This window comes from Polypterus senegalus, chromosome 1 (genome assembly GCF_016835505.1).
Source record: "Polypterus senegalus isolate Bchr_013 chromosome 1, ASM1683550v1, whole genome shotgun sequence".
Lineage (NCBI taxonomy): Eukaryota > Metazoa > Chordata > Cladistia > Polypteriformes > Polypteridae > Polypterus > Polypterus senegalus.
Window position 1 is genome coordinate 121950519 of NC_053154.1, and position 21503 is coordinate 121972021.

Below are 21503 nucleotides of genomic sequence, written 5' to 3' on the forward strand. Positions count from 1 at the left end.
CCCTGCAGGTTTAGGAATGCATTCATGAAAATGGAGTTGGTAGTCTGTCCAGAATTAATTTAATCCCCAATGCTGAGAAGTTTATACAGGAGCCTACGTGTGGTGCGCCATTCAATGCAATTCAATACAATTATGCAAAACTCATTAATACATGAACAGTTTAAGATCCATCACTCAACTTAATTTGCAACTTGGTGAAAGTGCACACTCTGTACAGAATGTCACTCACCCAGAATCAAGCTCTCATTAATGCAGCTCTTAGAAAGAGTTGTCAGCCAGCTAGCGTGCCACTGAATGCAGCATTCTATCACCTCCTTTTCTACTAAGTCATTAGTTCAAATAGTTGAAGTACCTGTGACTGCAAATGACTAGAGTTCTTCCATGTAACAAAAATGGTGAAGGAATACAATAATCTAGCTTCATATATACTGTATGACAATGCAAGTGAGGTCTGACACAATATCATTTTAGTAATGTGGTAATTAATCCAACTTATATTAATGAATGTGTATGGGACAATGGTAAGTTTTATTTATTTATTTATTAATTTATTTCAGAATGTTTTATTATCTCTATGTACAGCTTGGTTTTGAATTCTTCAGTTTTTTGTGAAAGATTTATTTTTTTGTTTAACATCCTGAAATAGTTTTCATTTGCCATGCAAAGCGGAAACCTCTCAGCACATGAAAACCAAGTCAATAAAATTCCCTTTATAGCATCTGTCTAAACATACTGTCCATGTAAAATGTTTGTGTTTCCATGTGGTTTCTGGATGTGATGTGACATCCTGTACAAACAGATTTCAGTCACGAACAACATGTCAATCCTGCATGCTGATGTTGTGAATGTGAACCTGCTCATTTGGTTACTTTTTTTTTTTTTTAACTTGTTGCTGGTCCCTCTTTTAATTATTAACTGGGTTGTCTTATGAAGTCTACCTATATTACGTCTCCTTAATATTTGCTTGAGTTTTATCTGGTGTTCCACTTTTCCCCTGGATATTCAACGGATATATAACGTGACCTAATAGACTATATGTGGGTTGGCATCTGACCCACTGTGTGACGACTGCTACCACTCACAACTCTGGTTATTCTTTGAATCTGGCCATCAGGAGTTTTAAAATTAAGCACATTTTTGCACTTATGATTTACAACTACTATTCTTAACCTACAAAAATAGAAAAAGGACACAGAGGCAAATGGAAGAAATAAAGTCACACTGCTTGATCAGAGTTTACGCTATAATGTAGGGTGAAGATCCTACTTTAAAATGAGCCACTTAAAAAGGTTTGTGGATTGGCCAATTAGGACAAGAGCCCAGGGTGGATCAAAGATCTGTGAGTATTAATTGTCTCTCAGGCATGTTGTAAAGTATGACCAAAGGAAATTGGGGTTGGGAAGAGTATCAGGCTGTACAATATTCTTCTTCAATAGGCCCAAGATTTTGTGAGTAAATGGACAATAGGTGAACCTGGAAAATGGCCGTTACAGAGAGAGAGGGAGAGACAACTGACTCAGTAAAGACTACAAACCCCTCAAGAGGAGATAGTTTGTCTGACCTGTCTGACTGTCCTGGTGAGGGTTGAACTTGCATCAAGCAAAGGGTGCCATGTGGCCCGTAAAGTAGAATGTTACTTGACATCTTTTTGTTTGTAGATAATGTAACACTCTCTATTTCACACTGTTGTTGGAGACCACAGCTTATGTTACTGGCTCTCGGTACAAAGCAGGAAGTATTGCAGTCCATTGTAGGCTCACTCATGTACATGTCCACACTTACACTCATACAGGGTCAATCTGGAATCAACAATTAACCTAGTAATGTTTAAATTGATACAAGAAAATGTTCTTGTACCAGTTAAAGATTCAGATCCCAGGTCTTTTTATGTATGGAGTTTGCACGATACCAATAAAAGGTAGGTGTAAGTGTGGAAGTTGTAGGAATGGACCCTGTGATGGTCTGCCACCCTCTCCAGGATTGTTTCCTTCCCTGTACCTGCTGCTCCCAGGGTAGGCTTCATCTCTCTGTAACCTGAAATTTGATTATGCAGGTTTGAGAAAGTTATAAGAGACATTACTGCAAAATAATTTTAAATGTAGCATAAAACATACAAATCAACTTTTTATAATTTATTAGAAGAGCCAGGCCTGTCAGATTGCTGCCAGTCACTTTGAAAAATCAGAGGCAGTGATTGAATTAAATCCTTGTGGTTTTTAGTCCCTCTTCCTAGTCACTAACTGTATGGCACTTGAAGTGGATTAAAAACAAAACTACTTGGGTAACTCTAGATGATTAAACCAAGTCTGACCTCTTTGTTTTGGCTCTTCAGTCACTATGCAGGCAGGCTAAGTAATTAGCTTTATGGCATCTTTCAGTGATATGGAAACATCATTCCCAGTATTACCAAAGCACACAGAGGAAGTCAAAAGAAGGGGGAAGTGGAATACAGTAATTAAGGACCAGCGGAAAGTAGGATTTTTTTTTCATTGTGTGCAAACTGACATGTTTGAATTAAAGACCACCCTGAGGACTGTCAGTAAACAGCACACAAGCGAAAGCTGTCTGCAGTCATCACCATTAAAAGAAGAACTTAAAATATTTCTAAATCCTTGCAAATGAGCTGATCGCCTCTGGCAAGAATGATATTTTGCCCCCTTGAACAAATACCAATTTTTGCTTGTCACACTGGATTTGTGACTGCATAGCTTATGTTCACCCAAGGGAAGAAAAAGGGGTCCAGCCCATTTCAAGGTCAGATATAGTCCATAAACTCCTTCAACCTGCCTGCTTCATTGAAAATGGCAAGCACTTACACGACTAACTGCTTGAAATGTTCCATTTCACTGCTTCGCTGCTGAAGATTCACGTGGAGGCTTTCGAGCTGACTGTTTAAGCCTGCAGAGGAGCAATAATAAAGAGGCATTTGTACTTTGTCGAGTGAACATTAAAATGTTAACCCTTCAGTATACTTTATTTCTACATTCACTTATTTTCTTAACTCCTTGAAAGGTCTAGCTTAGAATCTAGCACTTCTAGCATCTAGCTTTGAAATCGTCCTGCAAACAGAATATACTAATAAATCTTAATTTGATAAATACCATCATAAATCATACAAAGAAATAAGATAACTAAGCAAAGAGGTAAATCATTCAGTACAGAGTTGTGTGCTGGCTACAAATGTTTTACCACCAGATTAGAAATAACAGTAAACACAAACTTGTGAAGGATATACAGTTGACACATGTCATTTCAAATCTGCTTCATATATTTCAAGAAAAATCTTTACTTACATTTTCCTCTCACAATAAACCTAATGTACACAGTTGCTTCCTGACAGTAACAGAAGATAAGTATCATATCTAAGTTTGAGTCAGCATAGAAGTGAAAAAATAAACAGTCATGTATAAAAGAATTCCACACAGCAATAAGCGATTCAGATGATAAAGAGAATGGGTGTAGCTGGAGACCTAAATCGACCACAGTCAGATTTAAGGTGAATGAGCCACAAAGGAAGTGTCAAAATAAAATCTTACTAAGTTTGATGGCAGGATCTTGAGGTTATGACACAAATTTAGCCACATGGAAAAGCTATACTAGAAAATAAATGCAGTAAATCCTAAGGAAATCGCTCAGCAAAAAATAATCAGAAACACCACAAGAAATCCTTGTATTAAAGATTAAAGTTTTTCAAAAAAGCTTGCCAGTTTGTAAATTGAAATATGTCTAGTTTCTCCTTGAGTTAAACACTCAAAGACTGTAAAAACAGTACAATATATTTAAATGATTAACAATTACTTTTAAAGAAATGTGGTTTATTAGTGTTTATATATATATATACTGCAGTAGTAATAAATTTAATATACTAGTGTAGCCCAACAGTAAACTCTCTGCCTGTTGTTTACAAATGTAAGAAGTTACACTTGATTATAAATTCTCGACATTTATGTTTGCAGGGACCGTGCTTTAATTACAGTAAACTTTTCTACCTTTCAGTGTAGTGCCCAATGGGTTCCCTCTAACTAAAACATTTTGAATTTGCAAAACAAATCAGGTAATAAGCTTTCGATTAAAACCAAGATCAAGGTTCTAGCCACACTAATTTGCAAGTAATCTCATGACAGACTTCAGCATTTATAAATAGAGATTATACACAGAATATAATAGGCAGAATAATACAATAAAATATGATGGTTCCCTGGTTATACCTCTGGGAGACTTGGCTCAAAATCTAAACTGGTCCCTGTTCTTATGGAGTTTACAAATATATAGATAGCATTTAATTTTTACAGACACTCAAGAACTACATAAACAAAAATTATAACAAAAAAAAAAAATGTAAAGAAAAATGTACGAGTTGGCTAAGGATCAACAGAGAAGTCAATGTCACGGTGAGACACTGTAAAGGTGTATTGTCCCAGTGGCATTCCTTGACACACATTTCTACTGAATAATTGGTTGGTTGACAGTACCAAGCGTTATTGTTTCATACAGAACTTGTGCAGAATTGTTCATAATGACACACAGTTTTACCTTCATTCTCTCCTCCTCTACTACCACCAGCAAGTTGAGAGTGTTTCCCATAATTAAACCTGCCTTTATAGTTAGCTTATTGATTCTTTCAATATCTAGCTTGGTCTTTCTCCAGGTCCATTGGTTTCCAATCTATGCCTCTAAGGCATGAAGGTTAGATTGGTTGCTGATTCTATCCTGGTTCAGTATCAGCGAGTGTGCTTGTATTGTCTGGGTGTCTGCCCACTACTTTGCTACTAGGATTGACATTAGGCCCTGTGGTTGAACTTGGGTAAGCAAGTTGGATAATGGATGGATGCATTCATTAGATGGTTCTGCTGCCTCACATTTCTGAATTCTACTTGTGACTGTTTGTAGAGAGACGGGTCCTACCACTTGACATTTTTTCCCCAATGCATTCTGAATATAGATTTTTTAACATTTCAAAGACATAGGCTACAGGTCAGGATAATTAGTGACTCAGTAGGAGTGAATGTGCCTTACGATGTACTGGCATCCCATCCAGGGATGGGTCCTACCATGAAATTAGACTAATGAGGATTACTAAAAGGATTAATGTGTTCATTATTAACAAAAACATAAAACAGCTAATACAAACAAAAATATAGGCTTTCATATAAACTTAAGATGTAAAACTACATATGTTTATGACTTAATAAATATTTTCTTTACAAACTATAATGATATATGACTTTTTTGAGGACATGTGGTGGAAGGACACTATTTTCATAAGCAGGACCAAGTTCTGCTTTTAGTCATTGGTTTTTATTTCCCTTGCGAGTGTTGTACTCTTGTACAAGAGAAGGCGGGGGCCATGCTTGAAGTCTGAGTCAGACCTAGATATTCAGAAGGGAGGCACACCCATCAGCCCAGGTTTCTGATTAGGCAAGAAGTAGTGCTGTGGAGTTACCCAAATGTTGTAACTTTTTAAAACGGCTACACGATCCATTGTTCTAACTCTTTTTAATGGTGTGGTGGTGGGATTAATTGGGCAACCACACAAAGGGTGGGCTTCTCTAGAAGTGTCACACACCAAGTCCTTGTGACATCCTTATAATGGATAAAAACTACTACGGAATATGATGAAAAATGTCAAGAAGCAGAACCATGAAAATTCAGTCCACAAAACAACTGTTTCATGATTGCAATTAATAGTTGTAGCTCACTTATACAGGTCTGAACCACACCCGCCACCATACGAAAACAAACTGGAAACTAAAGCGGTAAAGCACCTCTCCCTCATCTGTGCTTATAATCTAGCAGAGTGGAAATGTTCCTCACCAGCCAAAAGGCTGCATAGTTTTTATATGAATTCAATTCTAGCAATGATGGTTGAAGCTATTTTTTTTTTATATGTCCATAAACTCATCATATACTGTACCAATAACAGTAGTACTGCTACTAGAAAAATCTGTAAACAGAGAGAACATTTTTTTCATTAAGAACTGCCGCATCTTGTACCAAACTAACAAAAGTAATGAGAAGGCTTAATTTTTCCTCTGTGGACTGCAATCACAGGGGTGGAACAGTTGGTGCGTTCTTCACATTCACCACATGCTCACACATGCAAAGGACGCAATGCTGCTTGCATATGGTGGCTTATACACTTCAGGCTTTAGAAAAAGACTCATTTGCATTAGTCAATTTGAATAAACCAATTTCAAAATCTATGCATAATGCTGTGCAAATAAATTTGTATCTACATCCTCAACACTTGAATATTGACCTTCCAATCTTGGAGTTTTGCCTGATTCTCTAGTTATTTAAAGCCATGTGCCTCCTGCTTTTTTTTGTTTAATTAATAATGTGTCTCACATACTGTGCTAAGGAGGAAGATAGCAAGCAGTGACCGTGAAAGAATAGCCATCAAAAATGACTATCTTTGGAAGGTCTGTACAGCTGAATGCCTCTTTAATTGGTATGGTGGTAAAATTCTATTACACGTGAGATGACCCTTGAGACTAAGCAAAATAAGATGTAGCATATGCTGATCATGCCGATGAATATCTGTAAACCATTTATATGCTCTTCAGGATACATCCCGGCTCACTAGCTAGTATGCATTTCCACTTAATGTGCTATTTGTTGTCCTTTTCTACAAAAGCACATAATGTGCTTATGGAATATAATCAGGTTCAATTCTGCTTACTTCTTTATGGCACCCCTTCACAGTTGGTAGGCTCAGAGTGCCATTTATGCATTATTTCTTTCTTTAGCCATCATGAGCATAATGAGAATATTTTAGAAGAAAATACCACTTAAAACCAGTGTGGCTTGTCAACACCTAGACACTCATTAAATGCAAAATGTAAAGCGGTTATTTTCAGTCACATGGCTATGAAAAAGAATTCTATATATGCAATGAAAACATTATTTCTTTTTACAGGGTAACTAATATTCTAATTATTTACATAGTATGTCCATGGGCAGCATGATGGAACACTTTGCATTGCAGCACTGCTCTTGTGTTCCAGGTCATGTTCATGTTGAGCACGATCGATAGATAGATAGATAGATAGATAGATAGATAGATAGATAGATCAATCTTTTTTTGTACTCAGGGGGAAATTTGGCGTTTTACAGAAGCTCTTTAAATAAATACACACACACACCCACACACTTTGGTCTGAATACATACCAGAATAACTATAAAGCAAGAAAATTAAAAAGAAAAAAACATTCTGACTTGGCAGTCCCACTGAGGCATTATACAGATGTATTGCTGTTGGTATAAAGGAGTCCCAGAAGTGTTTCTTGGCACACTCTGAATGACTCGTTGGCTGAAAGTCCTCAGTGTTAGTGTGTAAGAGAGAGCATGTGCAGCATTGTTCATAATAACACTCGGTTTTGTTTTAATTTTCTCCTTTGCTAAGACCTCCAGCGGGTCCTGAGTGTGTCATATAACTGAGCTTGCTCTTTTAATTAGCCCATTGATTTTGGTGGACCTCTCTTCAAGTGATGTTACCAGCCCAACACTCCACAGTGTAGAAAATCTCAGTGGCCATCACAGAGATATAGAAGCTGTGAAGGATATCACTTCCCACATTAAAGGAATGCTGTCTCCTAAGTAAAAAGAGCCTGCTCTGACCATTCTTATAAAGTTCCTCTGTGTTCCGAGACCAGTCCAACCTGTCATTAATGTGGACCACCAAGTACTTGTGGGAGTGGACCACCTCTACTTCTGCTCCTTGAATACTGACTGGACATAGAGACAATTCTGTGCGGTGAAAATCAATAACTAGTTCCTTGGTTTTTCTGATGTTAAGTTGCAGAGAATGCTCTTTGCACCAAGAAACAAACTTCTTTGCCTGACCCCTATATTCAGTCACATGCCCTTTATCAATATACCGTACCCTATACCTCATCTAAGAATTTCTGCAAGTGGCATGACCCGGAGTTATATTTGTAGTCTGAGATGTACAGAGTAAAATTGAGACAGGACTGTTCCTTGTGGTGTCTCAGTGTTGCTCACATCTGTATCAGAAACACAGTTCTTGAGTCTCACAAATTGTCATCTACCCGACAGATAGTCCATTACCAAGGACACCATAGGCTCATCCACTTGCATATCTCTGAACCTACCTCTTAACAGGGATTGCTGAATGGTATTAAATGTGCTGGAGAAATCAAAAAACATAGTCCTCACAGTGCTGCCAGCTTTGTCTAGTAGTAGTAGTTTATTTATATAGCGCCCTTCACAGACAAAAGGTCACAGAGCGCTGAACAACAAATACAGAATAAATACAAACAGTTGAACAAAAACATTAATACAACCAATAAAAACAATAAATAAACAAACTGGAACTATTCAGCACTGATTAAAAGCTTGCTTAAAAAGAAATGTTTTTAGTTGTTTTTTAAAAGAATCAACAGACTCGACTCCACGCAGACCACAAGGCAGGTGCCTTGGTGCCACAGACTGAAATGCACGATCCCCACAGGTTTTTAGCCGAGTGCGTGGGACAAAGAGAAGACCCTGTTGCCCAGATCTTAGAGTACGGCAAGCTGAATGGCATTGGAGCAGGCTGGTTAGGTACTCAGGAGCTTGTCCATGCAAAGCTCTGAAAGTAAGTACCAAAACATCTCTAGATGAGAATAAGCTTTATAGAGCATCCTCTACTCCAATCTTTGTCCGATTGGAAAACTGCAGTGGGTCCATGAAGTCAACCACAGGAGGACTCCTATAGTCCAGGACCAGTCTTTCAAAGGTCTTCATGATATGAAACATAATTACCACTGGTCTGTAGTCATTACGTGATGGTGTGCCTACCTTCTTTGGAACAGGAACAATGCAGAATGTTTTCCACAGCAGTGGCACTTTTTGGAGCCTTAGAGACAGACTGAACAGGTGTCAGAGGACCCCACAAAAATGGTCAGTACAGGTCTTAAAAACTCAAGGACTGACTCCATCTGGTCCCACAGCTTTCCCTGTGTGTAGCTTTCTCAGTTGTGTCCTTATTTGGTCTTCAGTTATAGACAGTCCACACGGATGGTCAGAAGAGGACTTGTCACTGGCCATTCCAGTTAATGTTGTAGGAGTTGTGGATGTAGGCAAGTAAGATGCATGATCACCCCATGTACAACTTGGACCTACAGTCAGACATGCCCACTGCTGAGGTAATCATGGTGCTGGTGCAGGTCGCATTGAAGATCAATCAGTATCACTGTGTCTGTACTTAAAAACCTTTGCAGTCATATATTGCACATAGCCTGCTTATGATGTTAGTCTTTCATATTCAATATATATTTTATTTCTACTTATTAGTATTATGTTACATTGCTAGTTTATTTTTATTATTATATTACTTTTTAATATCTTATTTCAGATTGTAAGTATTTTTGGGCTCTGCCAAGGGAAATGCTGAGATCATTGTTGCAAAAGGAGGTGAAAATAATTAGTTTATTGTACCAAAACAATGTTATCTTGAAGTTATAAAAAATGTTACTAGAGCCTGCCTCTTGAGAACCTCACAACTGCCAGACTCTGGACGTTCTAGGGCACCATAACCACCGACCTCCTCAACACTGGGACTTTTGAATTGCAGCCCTCCATAAACTTCTAACTTCCAAATATCTGTATTCTCTGACAGCTCATCAAGTATAAAATTGTCAGAACACCAAGAATACTTCAGCTTTGCTGCCGTGTTCATCTTTGTTGATTTTACAATGGGGCCTCCCAGCAGAGCTTGATGTGTATTTTACACTGATTATAAGCCTAGCTTAGCTTCTACAAACTAATCACAAACTTATTGTATGTGTTGTGATTGGTTTTTGGTATTGTTGCTGTTATTTTGTCACCATTGTGGCTTTGAGCTGGCACTGTAAGCAGAACACCCTCTCGACACTGCAATTCTCAGCATTGAACCTGGTCCATTTACAGAATTAATGATCTCTGCTAGGGCACAAATAGCATTTATTGAAACTGCTTTCCCATTACAGGGTCATTGAGAATAGGCAGATATCCCTACAGCAGTGGCACTCACCCTAGATGGGAAGCTAGGCCTTCTTGTGGCACATCTCGGCAAATAGCCATATATTTTTCTATGACATGAATATAAAATCAATATATGAATAATTGATTGTGCAGGTTTATATTATTCAAAACTGGTGTTAAAAGTCTGTCTTAGCTGCATTGAGCCCATGATGATAGAAATAAATTATACAAGTTTAACAAATGTTTGACAGTTAGTAGCTTTTTAAACTTTCCATGCATAAACTTATTTGTTAATTAACTGAAATGAACTAAGATTATAATTAATATATAGTAAATAAAGACTTTACAAATTAATCCGCCTGCCTTTTCTGGGTCAGTGCACTATTATTAAATGATATCCCATACTAGGTTATATTATGTAGTTGCTCTGTTTTTTCAAGTAAGAAATAGAGAAACCCTGCATTTCATTTTGCCAAACCTTATATCCATTTACGTTAAGTTCACAGATGTTGACCACTTCACCGCATTTCATAATTTTTCTACAATTCATAATAGTTACGTTTAAATGGATTGCTAAAGTTAATGTGAACACGCCACTGTGTATGCACAAGTGTTGTAACTACACCACCTTTGTAGCACTGATTATGCTACCACTTATGGGCTGATGATAGACCCCCTAAAACCATTTACACAATCTTTTGCATCTCAAGCACTTTCAGTATCTGATGCAATATAGCCTGTAGTACTATTGCTTGAATGGGAACTCTTTAAAACGTTTATATAATAATAGTGGCCACAGTCACATTCAACATTGTGCAAACCACCATTTAAAAATCCTTCTACCTTCAAGAGGGATTTTGTATTATTCAAAAAGTGTTGTAATAGAGTCATAATATACCATTGACCCTACCTATTTTTGGAGGGATTTAAATGTACGGCTACTACTTTGGACATATTGGTACTATTTGTTTTCTGTAAAAATTTTTGCAAATAACATGCTGTCAGAAATTGTTTCTTGTTTGTCTACTCTAAATTCAAAGCCAGTCATGGGAAAGTTGAAGTGACCTCTCTTTGACAATAGTTATTTGAAAATGTTTCCAACTGTGATTGCAAAGAATCTGTAAACAATCAATAGAAGAGTTGGTTCAGTTATTTGACACTTGACCAGATGTGCAAATTGTTGTTCTACTGAACCAATTGCTTTCAATTAATGAACTGATCAAAAGTAGCTGCTAATAATTTCTCATAAGAATGATTGCTCTGCGTGTGTGTGAAAAATAAGTGCAAAGAAGTGGTCCACACCACCCGTGGCTGTACTGTTAATGTTTAAACAAGTATAATGTAAATTGACTTTTAAGTAGTGTGTCATGTACATGTAGTGTGCATGTAGTACATCATGAGGATATTATTAGAATAGAGTGGGTTCAAGATGGAAGTCAAAAAGTACTTTTTCAGGCATAGAGTTGCGGTAATTAGAAGCAAACTGCTGAGTTGTCTCTCTGTTATAATAAAAAAATCTTGGGTCGAGACGTGGTCTTCTCGGAAAGACATTTTGACGTCCCGCGAGACTAGACTTTACAACCTTTGGAAGCCAGACCCGTGAGACGGTGACTTTTGCATGTCACACCATACTTACAAACAATTTAAAACAAGATCACGGACATCTAATCTCTCAGTTGTTGGAATGCTTTTGGCAGACACACTTCATGTGCTCCCAGCTCTTAAAAATTGTATATGTTCTAGATGGCACGACAACGACTAAGCGAAGAAGAAAGAGCAGCACATCGAAAAGAAACACAAAAGCATTGGAGAGAAAAGAAGGCAAAAAAGAATGCACAATGTAGATGTCTTTCAGTAACTGCTACAGTCATGTCCATGTCTATAGTTACCTTAATGCTGGAGACAATCGGATGTCTGACCCCACAAGGTTGAACACACTTTAACAAAGCATGTTCATGGTTTCATGTCTGCTGCTTTTAGATTTGAACATTTAAAAAGGAATAAACCTTTTAAGAAAGCACTCTTACTATAAGCATTTTAACTGACCATTTATGGTATCTAAATTTATCTAGGAATGCAAAGTTTCAATGTTTAATGACAAGAATAAAGACAAAGAACCAGTTGTAAGTTCCTTCAGAACTGAAACATTTTGAAAAACATAGTAAAAACATCTAGATTAAGAGTTTTAGGAATATATTGCTACAATAATCACACACTTATTATATGACAGACAAAAACCAGCAATGACTTCAAGCTGCTTTTGGTGGGTGTGTTTAATGGAGTAAACTCAGTGGTTTGTATATTCTACCCTCTGCTTGTTGCTCTTGGACCTCTTCCATTCCCCTCTCCACCTACATACAGTGTCCATTATGAATGAGTTGTGTGGGTTTGTCCTGTGATGTGTGAGAGAAGGCAAGGGTGCACTTCTCAAGATTAAGGGTGGGGGGCTACAAAACATGACCACACAGTCAGCTGCAAATAAGGGTGCAGTGAGTCTTGGAGAATTTGGACGACTGTGACATGTCCGATGAGTTCCAAATGTGTGCAGAGCAGTAGCAAATAAATCAGCACTTGTCTCCTTTGTGTTGAAAATGTGCCTCTGCTGCATTCTGCTAGATGAGAAATTCATTTCATTTATAATAGAACATTTATGACTGCAAAAGGCATTGCATATAAAAAAAAATTGCTGATTTTCAGATTACCAAACAGTTGGTCATGATTTAATTAACTGTAGTGGTCTATCAAAATTTGACCAGAAATAATATGCATGGCTAGATAATGGACTTTGTTATGCAGTATTATAATCAATTGTCAGTTTAATTCATTTTATTTCATTTTCATTCTGCCAATCACAATCTGAAAAAATGAATACACATCACTTTCTTTAAACAAATTAGAAGTAAATAATATCTGTCACCTGAAATGAAAAGACACACTACTGTAGCAGTCAATACAATGACAATATAAAAATACAGATATCGAACAAATAATGACAGGGATGGGAAATCACTTGCAGATTAAATTGTATGTTTTATAACATTGCAAATGGGCTTCACCCCACATCCTGAGCTTTTCTATGTGTAAGTGACACACCACACATTGCATACTGTTGGCCTGTTTAAACATGATTTTACCAAAGTGCAATTTAAAAAAAATGTCTATAGGTGGTGCTCATGAAACCCATTCCAATAAGTTATACTCACTCAGGCCAAACAAAAGTTTAATGAGACAAAGTTCTGTCCTAGCAACCATGGGAGTATGGTAGAAGCCAGTCTTGACAAAGATGCTTTATAAAAACAGCAGCAAACAGTTAATGCCTCCATTTCATATATTTGATGCATTATATTATAACAGTAGTTGTATGGTAGTAGTATTGTCATGTGTAAATTTGTATTTGCATGTCCATCCAGCATGCAAAACATCACCACTTTCCTGCACCATGATGAGCAAGAATTAAAATACATAACTTCACTTTAAAGAAACACAAATCAGCTTACCTCACATACTCCTTACCATACACTGTATGTACCTGTGATCCTGAATAGGACTGGCTGGGTTTTTTTAATTATATTATATTATATTATATTATATTATATTATATTATATTATATTATACTAGCCAACCCGCGGCGTATCATACGCCGCATAATCAGGCCGGTTTTTTAATGATTTTTAGCCACAGGGAGAAAATTAACATTTGAAAAATCAGTAATGTAATAAATCAGCAAGAAAAGCAACATTGTAACAATGCACGGAACGAACCAACACACAATCGTCCGTGACTGAAAACTGGCGGACTGCCATCGCTCATGTGCCCACCTCCAACTCGTCACTTGAGTCGTTGTCGTCTTTGCACAGTCCAGATGCACCTGTGACTCACATAGACTTTCCATGTTCCTGCAGGAGCATCTAAGAAGACACATGTTTGTCGCGGAATGCGAATTGCTGTATGTAGCGTGTAAAACAGTTTTCTATGGTGCACGCGGTCGTGCGTAGTAACCGAAAACTCGGTTTTTGAAGACTGCTTACTTCATTGTGTTTTAACCTCAGTTGTAAAGGATTTTTTTAAGGATCCCATGGGATACCCCTAGCAAACCATTTTACATGCTGCATAATGCGATTCACCTCCAGCATGGCTCCTTCCTGCATGCTCCATAGATGTCTTACTTGTCAGCGGCCTAGTGAATCCATGCCCCTTCCGGTGTGCTTTCCATGGGTGTCTTGCCTTAGTGAATTATATATATATAGATTATATTATATTATATTATATCTATACTAATAAAAGGCAAAGCCCTCACTGACTGACTGACTGACTCACACTAATTCTCCAACTTCCCGTGTAGGTAGAAGGCTGAAAATTGGCAGGCTCATTCCTTACAGCTTACTTACAAAAGTTGGGCAGGTTTCACTTCGAAATTCTACGCATAATGGTAATAACTGGAACCTATTTTTTCGTCCATATACTATAATAGATTTCTGCTCGATGGCTGTGGGAGGCGGAGTTACGCTTCCCACGTAATTTAGTGCCTGCCCAAATAAGGCCATCCGTCAGCAGAAATCCAATAGAAACACTGCCGATAAATATTCATGGGTGAAGGACTGTGCTTATGCAGACGAAGATGAGATGGTCAGGGTGGTGTTTGGCACAAACTCAGCGAAACTACGAGAGAAACTTTTAAGTGCCGGGACTTAGCTAACATTAAATAAAACCATGGACATCGCACGAGATGGCATAAGCAGAGCTGGGAACCTTGGATGCACGTACACCGAGCGGCTCACGTGAACTGACGCAGTACACAGACAAAAAGCAACAGTTCCAAAGAGTGCTGAACAAAAACCGAATTACACAATTGAGAAGGCAGCAAAAAAAATGAAGCGTGTGACACATGCAAGCATATTCATAAGTACAGCTACTGCTGAAACAAAGCACACGGTGGAAAAAGTCAATGTGCCGCTAAAGGAAGACAGTGTAAAAAAAAGCCGTGCATGCTGTGTGTCACGTCTCAGATAAAGAGGAAGATGAGCTGTTTATCGATGCAGTAAGAAACGAATCGATGAATGAAACCAGTTATCTTTACAACGATTGACAAACACGGAATGTAACTTGAACATAACACATCCTAAAAATACGAACCTGATTGAAAGAAATAATGATAATCAAATCCTTGATGACAGCAACACTCATAACACTCACAAAACAATTACTGTATATTGACAATCATGTTACGTTATTTTTAAAATGTTCCCTTTTCTTTTTCATAACTTCTTTAACACACTACTTCTCTGCACTGAGTATGTACGCCTGATGACCCCAAAATTAGGACGAAACACGTGTCGCGTACTCTTTAAAACTCTTTAAGTACTCTTTACTCTGTCGCATACTCTTTACTCAGTAAAACTATTTCAATATATATATATATATATATATATATATATATATATACACATACATATACATACACACACACCTACATATATATCAGTGCTTCCCGATTCATTTTACCCTCGCACCCCCTTGGTTTGAGACGTATGAAAAAATATTCGGTTAACGCAGAAAGACAGATCACCAATTGAAGCTTTATGAATAATGAATACTTTATTCGCCATCAATGATTGTTTTGGTAAAGCCATACTCAGTGTAATCATTACATGAACGGTAAAAAAGTAAGAGCTAGGGGAGGGTGACTTATTGAGGCACGCAGGCGAAAGCACAATAGCACGCGGGCTCATGTAGTGTGCGTCAACTCGATCTAAATTGGGCGATCACATTCGAAAAAATATATCTTTTCAAGTTATATTTAGTCGACACAAATATCTTTGGTTGAAATATAAGGCGAATTTACTCTTTACAGTTTTATGGTGAAGAAAAATTTATGCAATGATGCCTACATTTAACTTACATTCCTAACAAAGATATTTCTGTCGACTAAATAAAAATTCCTTCTATTTAAAATTTGAACAGAACTTGAACAGATACGATAGTTCATAATATCCACGCAGACTTGCACATAAGAGCGGGAGTCGTCTGTTTTAACAAGCAGTGTTTTGCACTGATACGAAATAGCCTGCCCACTTAATTGTTTAGGAATGGATAAATAAATTAAGATTTTGTACAAATAATGTTTTTAATTTTTCTTCCTTGATGGATTTGATGGATTCTGGCATCCCCAGCAAGAGTTGCTCGCACCCCAAAGAGTGTGTGTGTGTGTGTGTGTATATATATATCTATATATATATGTATATATATACTGTATATATCTATCTATATATATATATATATATATATACTGTATATATAAATATACACTAACCTAAAGGATTATTAGGAACGTCATACTAATACGGTCTTTGACCCCCTTTCGCCTTCAGAACTGCCTTAATTCTTCGTGTCATTGATTCACCAAGGTGCTGAAAGCATTCTTTAGAAATGTTGGCCCATATTGATAGGATAGCATCTTGCAGTTGATGGAGATTTGTGGGATGCACATACAGGGTACGAAGCTCCCGTTCCACCACATCCCAAAGATGCTCTATTGGGTTGAGATCTGGTGACTGTGGGGGCCATTTTAGTACAGTAAACTCATTGTCATGTTCAAGAAACCAATTTGAAATGATTCGAGCTTTGTGACATGGTGCATTATCCTGCTGGAAGTAGCCATCAGAGGATAGGTACATGGTGGTCATGAAGGGATGGCCATGGTCAGAAACAATGCTCAGGTAGCCCGTGGCATTTAAACAATGCCCAATTGGCACTAAGGGGCCTAAGGTGTGCCAAGAAAACATCCCCCACACCATTACACCACCACCACCAGCCTGCACAGTGGTAACAAGGCATGATGGATCCATGTTCTCTTTCTGTTTACGCCAAATTCTGACTTGAGATTTGAATGTCTCAACAGAAATCGAGATTCATCAGACCAGGCAACATTTTTCCAGTCTTCAACTGTTCAATTTTGGTGAGCTCGTGCAAATTGTAGCCTCTTTTTCCTATTTGTAGTGGAGATGAGTGGTACCCGGTGGGTTCTTCTGCTGTTGTAGCCCATCCACCTCAAGGTTGTGCGTGTTGTGGCTTCACAAATGCTTTGCTGCATACCTCGGTTGTAACAAGTGGTTATTTCAGTCAAAGTTGCTCTTCTATCAGCTTTAATCAGTCGGCCCATTCTCCTCTGACCTCTAGCATCAACAAGGCATTTTCGCCCACAGGACTGCCGCATACTGGATGTTTTTCCCTTTTCACACCATTCTTTGTAAACCCTAGAAATGGTTCTGCGTGAAAATTCCAGTAACTGAGCAGATTGTGAAATACTCAGACCGGCCCGTCTGGCACCAACAACCATGCCACGCTCAAAATTGCTTAAATCACCTTTCTTTCCCATTCTGACATTCATTTTGGAGTTCAGGAGATTGTCTTGACCAGGACCACACCCCTAAATGCATTGAAGCAACTGCCATGTGATTGGTTGATTAGATAATTGCATTAATGAGAAATTGAACAGGTGTTTCTGAAAATCCTTTAGGTGAGTGTATATATATATATATATATATATATATATATATATATATATATATATATATATATTGTAATAAGATGAGACTTGAGGCGTGAAAGGTTTGGGGCAGCCACCCCGTTTAATTCGGTTTCCTGGCTGCAAACGTACTTGAGACATTATAGTAAAGTTTACACAACAGAGTCCAAAACAGAACTGCCTGCCAGAGCAAAGGCAGTGGGCTTTATAGGACAGAGGGCGGAAGTGATGTCGTCCTCTGGGCCGGAACTGGAAGTGACATCATCCTTGAGGCCGGAACCGGAAGTGACCTCATTCTTGGTGCCGCACCCGGAAGTGATCTGTCCTTCTTGGAAATGGTGGCTCCTGGTGGGATTTCCCGGGTAAGACCTGCAGAGAACTCAGAAAGAGCGTCAGCGTACCCTGCCCCCCCCTGGGCAGATGTATAAACAGTATTTTCCAAGCCCTTCAGCTGCCTCCCATGCACACGTGTGTGACAAGACTCCCCCCTCAGCCCAGACCCGTCGGGTTGGGCGACCTGCACCGAGAGGTCGTGGGCCCGGTAGAGGGCATCGGCGTTGGCATGAAGAGACCCCTGTCGATGAATGAGCGTATACTTGTACTGCTGCAGGTCAAGAAACCACCTCGTGACCCGTGGATTCGACTCCCTGTGAAGGGCCATCCACTTCAGAGGGGCAAGCAGAGAAGCGAGGCACAAACCGGCGGTAGTACCGGCCAAACCGAGAAAGGATTGGACCTGCCGCTTGGTCTTGCGGGACGGGGCCAGGCCAGTATGGCTTGCAACTTGGAACACTGTGGCCTCACAGTACCCCGGCCCACTAGGTAGCCCAAATATTTGGCTTCTCTCAAACCGAAGAAACATTTCTTGGGGTTGATTCGGAGCCCTGCCTCCCCTAATGTCCGTAACACTGCTGTGACCTGCTGTATGTGTTCCTCCCAGGTGCTGGAATAGATGACGACGTCATCCAGATAGGCAGCACAGAGCGAGTTATGGGGCGGAGCACTTTGTCCACCAGACGCTGAAAAGTCGCAGGCGCCCCGTGTAACCCGAATGGAAGGTACTGCCAGTGTCCGCTAGGAGTGCTAAACGGTTTTTCCAGCGGACTCCGTTAAAGGAACCTGCCAGTACCCTTTGTCATGTCAAGTGTAGTCAAGAATTTGGCTGGTCCCAGTCGCTCGAGGAGGTCATCCACGCGAGGCATGGGATAAGCATCAAACCGGGAAACTTGGTTGAGCCGACGGAAGTCATTGCAAAACCTCCAACTGCCGTCAGGCTTAGCAATCAAGACGATGGGACTGGACCAGGGACTACTACTTTCCTCAATTACTCCTAGTTCCAGCATTCGCTTGATTTCCAGTTCCATTTCTACTTTCTTTGCCTCCGGAGTCTGTAGGGTCGCTCACGGACGATCACCCCCGGGTCAGTCAATATGTCGTGCGCAATCAGAGAGGTCCGACCTGGCTGTTCACTTACCACCTCTGGGACGAGCGGATAGCTGCTTGAGCTCCTGTTTCTGTCTGGGAGATAGCTGCTCGCCAAAATTAAGGGAACTTACTTCAGCGAAGAGAGAGCAGGGCTGTACGGAGGAGGGATCGGGATCCCTCTCCTTCCACGGTTTCAGCAGGTTTACATGATATATTCGCTCAGCTGGTCGGCGATTGGGCTGTTTCACCAAATAGTCACCAATCCCTTCCTCTCCTTAATTTCAGAGGGGCCGAGCAGTTTAGAGTGAGAAGTAGGTACCAACACCATGACGCGATCCCCCGGTTGGAACTCCCGGAGAGTCGTGCCACGGTCATAAACGGGCCTGTGCTGATTGTGCCTCCTCTATATGACTTTTTAGAATCGGTCTAATTGCATCAAATCTATCGCGCAATTGGGCGATATATTCCAAAATATTAGTGGAGGGCTGTGCCTCCCTTCCCAGCCCTCTTTTAAAATATCTAATAAACCCGGGCTGTCTTCCGTACAATAATTCAAATGGAGAGAAACCCGTAGAGGCTTGAGGAACTTCCCGGTAGGCAAAGAGGACAAGGGGGAGAAGTTGGTCCCAATTCCTCCCATCCTTGCTGACTACCTTACGTAGCATTTGTTTGAGAGTTTGATTAAATCTCTCCACTAACCCATCGGTTTGAGGATGATACACCGAGGTCTTTAAATGCTTTATTTTCAGTAACTTGGCAGTCTCCTTGAACGTTTCCGAGGTAAAAGGCGTTCCTTGGTCCGTCAGGACTTCTCTAGGAATGCCCACCCGCGAAAAGACTCCTACTAGTTCCGTGCAATATTTTTGTGGTAGCCGGCGCAACGGAACGGCTTCAGGGAATCGGGTTGCATAATCCACGAGGGCAGTATATATTTATATCCTCGGGCTGAGGGTTCTAGGGTCCTACTATATCGACCCCAATCCTGTCAAAGGGAACGTCAATAAGGGGAAGGGGGACCAGAGGAGCACGGTCCCTCCTAGGAATTTGCCGCAGTTGACACTCCGGACAGGAAATGCAAAAGCGGCGAACCTCCTCATTAACCCCTGGCCAAAAAAAATGGAGCTTAATTCGCTCTAGTGTTTTGTCGGAGCCGAGATGGCCCCCAAGAAGGTGGGAGTGTGCTAACTCGCAGACCTGCCGCCGGTAGGTTCGCGGGACTAGCAACAACTTCCGAACCTTCCCCTCATGCTCAGCGACCTGATACAACAAATCATTATCAATGACAAAGTGAGATCCCTGTGGCATGGGCTGATGAGTGCGTTGGCCGTTAACGAGGACCACTGCATTCTTTGTGTGTTTCAGAGAGTCGTCATTCCACTGTTCTCTCTTGAAAGAAGCCGGCGTTGCTCTAAACTGAAAGTGCAAGTCAGAGAGTGGGTCCGGTCTGGCCTCAAGGGGCGGAGATTCCTCCCTCGCTGCCGGGGCGCTGGTGGATGACGTAGCAGCCCGCGACGGTCCGGGAGTGCCTTCGTCATTCTCTTGGCCTTCCGCCCCACTCCCTGTCGGCTGATTACACTGTGTGGAAGCAGCTTGAGATGAGTCTTTGTCATCTATAATAAGGCCATAAGTTTTTCGGGGAATGCTTTCTAGGCTACCGCTGTTACTATTAGACCAGTCCCGCCCGAGGATTACGGGAAACGGAGGATCCGGGTGCACCGCGGGCGGTTTTGTACGTGCGGATATCTCCGTGTACACATTTGAGACTGGTTGTTTTTTTAATCCATTGTTGAGGTAGCACAAAACGGCGAGCAACGACAGACACGCTACTGCCGGAATCAAATAGGGCTGTTACTTTATGCCCGTTAATGAGAAGCTCCCCCGTATGTTTGTCTGCCAGGGGATTTCTAAGGGCACACAAACAACTCCGCCATTGTCCCCTACGGTCCGCCTTATTCCCCGACAGGTCGCAGGCCAGACGGTCCGGCGACTTCGGAACAGGCTCTGGATTGCGTGGAAGGGACTGCTTCAGTGGGACATAGCTCCCGGGTAGTCCACAAAGCGGCTGTTCTGCCCTCCCAGGTTTCACAGCCGGCCTCGGTGTTTTTAGGAGCTGTAGGAGCTCGTCCATTGAATGAAATTCGCCCCAGGCCGGCTGGGCAAAATCCTGGGGTAGGTGTTGTAATAGCAGAAAACAAGCCACTTGCTGCACGATTTGTAACGGGGTCAAATCAAATGGCCGTAGCCACTGACCCAGCTGTTGCCAGAGAGCCATAGCCTGCTCTGTAAGCCCTTTACTTGGGTTAAACACCCAGTTTTGTATTTCCTTTACCTGCTGGCCTGGGGTCAATCCATCGTTAACAGGGACCTTGGTCTCGATGGGCGGCTCGGCTCTCCTGCCCAGGAGAGCATACTGAGCCACTTGTGTGTGTTCCCCAGAAACCAGCCCACGCCTGTGGGTCCCCTCTACCTTCTCCACGAGATGGGCTGTTAGCCCCGGGTTATGCTCGTGGAGCAGAGCCTGCACCGCGTCCTTCCTGACCCACCGGCGCACTCCCTGCCCCGAAACTCGGCCCCGGTACTTACCC

At 40.6% G+C, this 21503-nt stretch overlaps 1 protein-coding gene across 3 annotated transcripts in view; it reads right to left on the reverse strand.

The window, feature by feature from the left end:
- The window catches only part of lekr1 (leucine, glutamate and lysine rich 1), a 128335-nt gene that overhangs the window by 38825 nt on the left and 68007 nt on the right, over nucleotides 1–21503 (reverse strand). For all 3 annotated transcript variants that reach the window (XM_039757238.1, XM_039757222.1, XM_039757229.1), the window contains exon 7: nucleotides 2817–2898. In XM_039757238.1, coding sequence (XP_039613172.1) covers nucleotides 2817–2898 — 82 coding nt within the window. The remainder of the gene's footprint in view (nucleotides 1–2816; nucleotides 2899–21503) is intronic.